Source organism: Carex rostrata, chromosome 1 (assembly GCF_964058835.1).
Source record: "Carex rostrata chromosome 1, lpCarRost1.2, whole genome shotgun sequence".
NCBI lineage: Eukaryota > Viridiplantae > Streptophyta > Magnoliopsida > Poales > Cyperaceae > Carex > Carex rostrata.
In genome coordinates, this window is record NC_135918.1 from 9,132,404 (window position 1) to 9,141,460 (window position 9,057).

General features: G+C 34.5%; 2 protein-coding genes across 2 annotated transcripts; both read left to right on the forward strand.

The window, feature by feature from the left end:
* The first annotated feature begins 1,835 nt into the window (after positions 1-1,835).
* Positions 1,836-5,103, forward strand: LOC144556730 (peroxidase 1-like). The gene is made up of 3 exons (XM_078305142.1): positions 1,836-2,101; positions 3,878-4,090; positions 4,266-5,103. Exons 1-3 carry the CDS (start codon positions 1,871-1,873, stop codon positions 4,899-4,901), a joined length of 1,080 nt encoding a protein of 359 aa, XP_078161268.1. The 5' UTR covers positions 1,836-1,870; the 3' UTR covers positions 4,902-5,103.
* Positions 5,104-7,239: 2,136 nt separating this feature from the next.
* Positions 7,240-8,993, forward strand: LOC144556738 (peroxidase 1-like). The gene is made up of 3 exons (XM_078305154.1): positions 7,240-7,551; positions 7,805-7,997; positions 8,191-8,993. The coding sequence occupies exons 1-3, from the start codon at positions 7,330-7,332 to the stop codon at positions 8,814-8,816; spliced, it is 1,041 nt and encodes a 346-aa protein (XP_078161280.1). The 5' UTR covers positions 7,240-7,329; the 3' UTR covers positions 8,817-8,993.
* The last annotated feature ends 64 nt before the right edge of the window (positions 8,994-9,057 follow it).

Below are 9,057 nucleotides of genomic sequence, written 5' to 3' on the forward strand. Positions count from 1 at the left end.
CCTAAAAGGACCGATAATCTAGACCTTAGTTTACATCTTAGATCTCTTAATACACCATCTCTGCGGATCGAAACCCCAATCTATACTACACGGTAGATTCATATACTTGTGAATCGACAGTAAGTAGAAATTAGAGTTATAAATATTATTAGCATTAATATCCACCCTATCAATATGAACCGCATATGAACCGCATATAAACCGTATATGATATTGCTGTTGTGTATTCTTATATATGTATGTTGTTTTTATATTATAGAATAATGGATATAAAATAGTTCTACAAACATGTGTATTCTTATTTCTGTTGTAAGATTATACTTTCAAATATATATGAATTCTTATTTTAAAATTCGCATATATATATATAAATTCGCATAAAAATCCGTATATGCCGGCCATATATGCGGTATGGCGTGACAGTATGGACAAAGTGATATAAAATTAAGACTATATATATGTGTGTGTGCGTGTTCAATGACAATGACCATGTGGCTGCATAGTGCATGTCATCACGAATCTAATTCTAGATGACAAGATAGATAGTTTTTTTTAGGAATTTATTGAAGCAGGTATCTGTGTGATTTTTTTATTGGAAAAGCAGGTAGAAACAGGACAATTAGAAGTTGGGTATGCATGTGTTCGAAACCTCGATCTCTTCTTTCCAAAGTAAAAGCAAATTTAAAAGCAGCTCCATATGCCTAGCTTTTTAGTAAATAATGCATTGGAAATCCCCTCTTTTGACCCCTTTTTTTTAAAGAAATAATTAATTAAGACAGAACGACAATGGACAGATCCGGTAAATGGGGTTCATGTCCCCCATTTTAATATAATTATATATATTATAGTATTTAATTTTACTGTCATATTTGTGGTTTTTTAAGAAAGTCGAAAATCAGACACTCATTATACCCATTAACCTTTATAAATATCCATTTTGCTCTTGAAAACCGATCAAACTAAGACCATTCTGAATCTTCAAAATAGAAGACTATATATGTAATTGTCATTATATATTGTTAATTACCTAAGATAACACTAGTAATTTTCGAGTTCTCATGTAATTAATTTAACCTTCCTTGACTTATACCCATTTCTTGCATTTCATTTCTCCAACTACATCAAACAATGCATGTGGCGAGTAAAAGATATATCGTATATATAATTAAATTGATGAAAATTTTGTGAGGCTACAGGGCTTTGCAAACGCAGAACAGTTTGTGCTATGAATCAACATCTCTATTTACAAAGTTTAAATAATTTATCTGAACCGTTTAATATAAAAATATACTTTGAGATTAAATTTTATATTTTTTAAAAAATATATTATTTTTTAGATAGATAAAAAATTACTTGTTCTGAAGATTTTGAACCATTCGAAAGTAGTGATTTTTATCTATTTAAAAAGTAGTAAAAAAATCTAAACAATGTAAAATTTGGTCTCCAAGTACATTCTCATATGTAGATCATACTGAACATTTCATATCAATTATTTTAACTTTGAAAATAAAGCTAATGATCTATAGCGCAAACCGATCCGCACTTTGCAATACACCATAGGCTCACTCGATGAATTTTTTTGGATTGGATTATAATTTTTAATAACAAACAAATAATATTTATTTTAATGTTTGATTATATGTGTTTGTATGAATATATAATTTTTTTGCTTGTAGACATAATTAATGGCTAACTTCAACAAGTCTTTAAACATAAATGACTAATTGATCACCCCTTTCCATACCTCCCAACAGTCATCTTAAATGCATGCCACCCCTATATATATATATATATATATATATACACACACACACCCCAAACCCTGGGTCACCGGCCTAATTAAACCAAGCAAGAGAAGCCTTGAGAAATAATGATAACTAATTACAAAATGATCCTCCCAAAGCAGCTAATTTTGGCTTTGGCTCTTGTGTTTACTGTTTTGATGCCATCAACTGTGTGTGATCTTCAGGTTGGTTTCTACAACAGCAGCTGCCCAACAGCTGAGTCGCTGGTACAGCAGACCGTAGCGGCCGCCTTTGCAAACAACACCGGCGTAGCGGGTGGTCTTATTCGCTTGCATTTTCATGATTGCTTCGTTAGGGTATGTTATGTTCATCTATCTTAATTTGAAGAGAGCATCGATCTATCTTAATTTGATGATCTCTTCTCATGAGTCATGACTCCTGCTGCTGCTCTTTTTTTATTTCCTTAAAAAGTTTTCTACACTAGAAATATTTATATATATATATTAACGGCAATATATATATATACGGTCGTCATGTTCATTTCTAGTCATCAGCGGTTGATCTCTTTGACCATGATTCCATGAACCAGTTTTAAGTTTTAGCTGTTCAGTTCTTGAAGAAACTTATTTCCCATTTATATATGGAAACCAAACAGTACTCCGTATTTTTCAAAAGAAGTAAAAAGGAAAAAAAAAAGACGAATGAAAAGGACAAGGCAACAAAAAAATAATAAATAAAAGGAGAATACCGAAAGGCCTTATAATTAAGCTTAATAGATAAATTAAGATATTGCAGTGTCATGTCTACATTAATTATCTTTGTTTGCCTTATCCTTATTGGAAAACTATCAACAATTAATTAATCAAGAAAGAAAGAAAAATCGTAGGAGAGAAGGTACAAGTTCTTAGAGACGAACAATTAATGCTACCAATTATTTTGCACACACGTACCCCTGTCTACGTACCTTGCTTCTAATTATTTGTTTTCTATTTTTCCACCTTATGCTGCGTATGGAAACATGCATTGACCCAGCTCTAAAAGAGCAACTTTTATCATTTGGCGTCAATTTAATTAATTAATTCAGATTTTGAAAAATAGACATTTCTAATTCTAACTATTTGTTATAGACCGGGCATATATATATAATTTTGATCTTTTGACATGAACTTAATTTGTTAGTTCTCCAAGTGTAGGGGTATAGCTATATATTTTCTTCTTTTTCGTTGGACTAAACTCTAAAGGGAAAATGGTAGCAATTAACCACTGTTCTGTTTAGATAATTAACAATATGGAACCAATACTTTTTAATTATAAAATAAAACTTAACGTGCACGCTGTCCCAAAAGCCTGTAAAAGGTTACAGTGCATGGGGTACATTTTTTTTTTCTTGAGACCGAATCTCTTGCTCCTTGGTTGGTAGAAATTTTTTATTCCTAATGTCATTGACACGTGGATTCAGCATGGATTTTATTTTAGGAGTAGAAATTTTCTACTTTGAAAGTCACTATCAAAATCCATTCCGAATTTACGTATTAGTGACTTTAGGAGCACAAATTTTTGACTCACAGGGGGGAGAGAGGGAGACAGGTGATCCGGTTCCTTTTTTTCTCTATGATACTATTATTTAGTAAAACAAGATCAAATAAAAACAACTTGGTAATTAATTAGCATACATCCATTTGTTCAAATTAAAAAATTGAAATTGTTGACATGTTCTCAATTATTTATATACAACTAACATTTATCAAATTCAAATCAATTTCAAATTTAATTGTTGGATGGAAGTTGAATTTTATTTAAAATGATTTAAATTTAAAACACATGTTATTTAAGAAATGAAAATCAGTTCTTCAATTTTAATTTTCTAATTCAAATAATAGATTCAAAGTATAGATGTACATAAAAATTGGTTGTATGCATGCAAGAGCTATCTATTTAAAAACATATTTCTCTTTTAATTTCTGAAGATGATCAAATGTAAACTTTTGTTTACCTACAATGCTCAGTTGTGCTGACACCAGTTTAATTTCTAGTTTTTCTTTATCATAAAACTTATTAAAACAAAATAATTTTCATCTTACCTCAAAGGGAAAAAAAACCTCACTCATCCCTTTTGAATGAACCCCATGTAGGGATGTGACGGCTCGGTCTTGATCAATACGACAGCAAACAACACAGCTGAGAGGGATTCATTCGCAAACAACCCTAGTTTGCATGGTTTTGACATCATCGATACCGCCAAGGCAGCAATCGAGGCTGTATGCCCACAGACCGTCTCTTGTGCTGACATTCTGGCATTTGCAGCTCGTGACAGTATTAATCTAACAGGAGGCATAACATACCAGGTAAAAATTTCATATTAGCAATTACTAATTTGTTCCAAATTTGAATACTGGCATCAATATTAGTTTACTGGTATCAGTAAGACAGTAACATCAAGTTTATGATGGAATTCATGTCAAATTGACAGTAAGGTGCATAATCAAAATTGGTCCCTATTAAGCTTTATTATTGTTTCAGGTACCCTCAGGCAGACGCGACGGTACCGTTTCCAATGCGACTGAAGCCACTAACAATCTCCCTAAACCGACCTTCAACGCCACTGAGCTCATCAACAATTTTGCAGTGAAAAACCTGACGGCTGAAGAAATGGTCATTCTTTCTGGGGCCCACACAGTGGGGGTGTCACACTGTAATTCCTTTAAGAACCGGATCTATGACAGCAACAACAACAGCCAGGTCGACTCGACTCTGAGCCCAGCTTACGCTACATTACTACAAAGCCTATGTCCATCAAATACCGACCAGTTCACGCTGATTACAACCGCACTTGATTTGACAACCCCGACCACACTAGATAACAACTACTACATTGGGCTTCAATTGACACTTGGTTTGTTAACCTCTGATCAAGCATTACTGACAAATTCAACGCTGAATGCATCTGTGAACAGCTTCGCGAGCAATCAGACTCTGTGGCAGGAGAAATTTATCAATGCTATGATAAAAATGGGGCAGATTGAGGTAATGACAGGAAGCCAAGGAGAAGTGAGGCTCAATTGCAGTGTGGTGAATAGTGGTAGCAGTACTGCTGGATTTGGATCATATTTGGGTTCAAGTTCAACCCAACATGGCAGCACTGTTGCCTCCTTTTAATTAAGTTGAGATGAACGTACTTGTAGTTGCTCGTTGGTGATTGATGAACTTAATTATAGTTGATTTCTTTTCTTTTAGGGTTATTAGTTAGTGTTTGGTCATGCATGCTTGCTTTAATTTTTATTATTTTCTTTTCCGGTTTAAGCTAAGGTATGTTCTTTTTTTGTGTGTGTATGTTTATATTAAATTTGATCGCCTATTACTTTCTTGATGCTGCTTCTTGTGATATATACATAGTTGATCACCATACAATGTATATAAATTCAACTTCTATGAAAATTCAGTTTATTTAATTCGGTGCCTATTCGAAATTAATATACGGAACAGTATTAATTGCTGCTTTAAAATTCGTGCAGTAACAATTTGAACGGTCCTGATATTTTTTCTTCACATAAATATATCAACTCAGCGATGCCGAGGTGGAGACATCGGGACATATCATGTGATCCTGCCCATTCGCCAAGAGATTCTGGTGACTATGTGCCCAGATTAATGTACCCACGCGGACGGAGCAAAACGTAGAGGACGCATGGCTCCTGGGATGCGGAACATTACAGGAACAGAAAAACTTTCTCTAGGACGAGGTATCGATGGGACATGGCCTGGGCGGGAGGATGTTGGACACTATGAAAAGAAAGGAACAGAATAACTTTCTCTGGGACGAGCAAGACAGTGAGAATATTAATAGATGAATCCACAACCGATTTATATAACAGGGAACTATTTGTATAGAATCAGGAGTGTTAGAGGGTTGTTAGATCAGGCAGGAGCGTACTGTGTACTCCTTGCAACGTTATTTACTAAATAGCTTAAATTTCAAATATTTAAGGTCTATTGTAAATACTTTTCTTAAATATATTTCGTTGCCGACAAAATTGTCGACAACCTTCAAAAATATATATATATATATCAATTCAAAACTTGAGATTGAGAGGCCATAATAATAAAGAAGAATTTAATGTACATTTAAAGGGCAACTAATTTCTTTACGTGTAGGACCTAATGTTTTGTGATGACTGCTTAATTGTTGGTAAAGTCAATTAAAACTATTCTAATTTTTTTTAAATTGTTGGTAGAAGTTACCAATCAATAAATGCCTATGCATGTAGACTCCAACTATTTTGCGGATTCGTATCCTCTCAGGTATTATAGAGGATTACTCTCACTTTACGGTTTGAGATTCGGACTACAATGGGAGACAGTATTTTTGAGCTTTGAGCTTCGTGCCAAGTTAAAAAAAACTGTCCAGATCTGATAATTGTAAAAGATTTCCTTGTAAAATAAACTATTTTTGGATTTCTTCCCAAAAATGATGGTAGATTTTTAATTTCCATTTTTTTTGTGTTACATATAATTTTTTGCAAAAATATTCTTAAAGACTGTTGGTGTTTTTTTTCCAAAGAGGCAAAGACTATGACCCACGTGCTCCTATTAAGATATTTGTCCTTAATGCTATCATTAATAGTTTTAATTTTTATTTTATTTTAATATGATTTGATCAAGTGTTTAACCGAAAAAATTAATAATAATAATAATAATAAAGAGGTAAAAGTTGATAAAATTAGTAGCGAAGGCACTTTAATCCAATTTCAATCAAATCAAACAATATATGTATTTTATGATTTTAGTTTAGTAGTTGTTGAGAAATAAAAAGGATTAAGGGCTAATTTGCATATTAAATAACAAAACAATTTACGCTTTATATAAAAGCAGAAAAGTATTTAGAACGTACTGATACCAATTGTCGTCATTTTTTTTATTCTTTATTGCCTTGTATATATTTCCTTCTCTTTCTCTTTCTCTTTCTCTTTTGTTTTTCTTCGGTGGGCCCGGCGGCTGTTTATAAAAAGGTAGACTGCACTACAATTGCCGTTTTACCCCTACAACTTCCAAAATTCGAAATCAGTAAATAAAGCTTTTTAGTCATATTTAAACATAATGCGGTCTAATTGTCTACAGCTTTGTACAACAAGGCAATCAAAATGTTTAAGAACTCAATTGGTTAATAGCTCAAAATCAAATGCAAAACAATTAAGTATGGTAAGTAAGTAAGAAGACTTGTAAACAATCATAAATTCAAATGAAGGTACACATTAACAAAATGTCGACTTTTTTTTTCTTTTTGAAATTATGAATTAGAGGTCAAGCCACTCAATACACTTTCAAACCCTGTGTATATAGAGGTTGTCGGCCTTTTTAAGATAAACCCACAGCCCACTAGCACAGCAAACCAACTACCACGTCATCTAAAACAATTTATCTATATATCCATGAGATAACCATAATTATAAAAAAATTAAAGACAATTATCCCTCTTGTCATCTTCCATCTTTGCATCTTTATATAAACCCCAAAACACTCCTCACATTACTATAACTAAAAGAAGCAAGACTAGCCAAATTTTACTATAACTTAAAATTTGTTGAAAATGAACCTTATTATGAAATGGTTCTTATGCTTATTACTAGTTACACTGTTCATTGATGTTCCAGTGCAAATTGAAGGTGCCGATCTGAAAGTCGGTTTCTACAGCCAAGCATGCCCATCAGCAGAGTCGCTGGTAAAGCAAGCTGTCACCACCGCATTTGCAAACAATTCTGGCGTCGCTGCAGGACTTATTCGCCTGCATTTCCATGATTGCTTTGTCAGAGTATGCATGTTTACCTTTTGTATTATTTCCCCTGGATGTTTGTTTGTCAGTACTTTTGATTCAACATAACTATTATTCAAGTTAGTTTCCTTTCCATAGAAGAAAAGATTGAATTCAAACTGCTAAGGAGCCTTGTGCCTATCGTCTGAACTTATGTTCGTAAAATTGAACCAGTGCATGGTTTATTACATCGAAGATTTCTATATTAAACAACACGAAAATTTGGGTAAACTGGTTATATTCCACTATTTAGGGTTGCGAGGGTTCTGTCCTGCTTGATTCTCCAAACAATACATCCGAGAAGGATGCTCCACCAAACAACCCCAGCCTCCACGGATTTGAGGTGATAGATGCCGCCAAGTCTGCCATCGAGGCTATATGCCCGCAGACTGTTTCTTGTGCTGACATCCTTGCTTTTGCTGCTCGAGACAGCATTACACTAACAGGTCGGTTCTACGGAAATATTACTTCTTTTTTGGTTTATCTCTTATGCTTTGCACAAACTAGGTTTAACGAAAAGATAACAGAAAAAAAAATATATATGTCAGCTTATTTGTCGACCAGAAGAACATATATTTGGGTTTATGTCATTCTATAACGAAGTATCATTATTTGGTTTACCTCTCTCTTCAACAACAGGCAACATAACCTATGATGTGCCAGCTGGCAGACGGGATGGCACGGTTTCCAATTTCACCGAGGCACTCCTCAACTTACCAAGATCCAACTTTAGTGCATCACAGCTAATTACTAACTTCAAGGGAAAGAACCTCACGGAAGAAGAATTGGTCACTCTGTCTGGGGCCCACACGCTTGGTGTGTCCCACTGCATACAGTTCGTGGATCGGATTTACAAAAGCAGCACGATCAGCCAGACCTATGCCAGCCTCCTCCAAAACTTGTGCCCAGAAAATGTGACCCAGTTGGATCCTAGAGTCACTGCTCTCGACTTGATCAGCCCCACAGTGCTCGACAACAAGTACTATGTGTTGCTGAAGGAATCGCTTGGTTTGTTGACATCAGACGATGCACTATTAACCGATGCGAACTTGAGTGCAATTGTGACTGATTACGCTAATCATCAAAAAACATGGGAGGGTAGGTTTGCAAAGGCAATGGTGAAGATGGGTAAAATCGAGGTTTTGACAGGAAATCAGGGGCAGATTAGGGTTAATTGTAGAGTGGTGAACAATGGGACTGGCACTGAACTGGGACTTGAGTCCGGTCCAGGTTCAGACCAGTTCAGCAGGGTGGCTTCTAGTTGAGCTACACAAGGAAGGTTTTCTTATTTTTAAGAATTTTGTATGGTAGCTCTGCTGCTCTTTTGTCTTTTGTTTTTATTTTAATAAGCATGATGTATCCTATATGAACTGCTTTGCTGTCTTTGTTTGGTTTGGAATAAGCAAATATAGAAGTGTTTATACTAAACTTTAAGATGGAAAGGTAACTTACTGTAGATATTTCCTGTGCAACCAACTTACCGACTCAGATAGCATGTAATCCCTA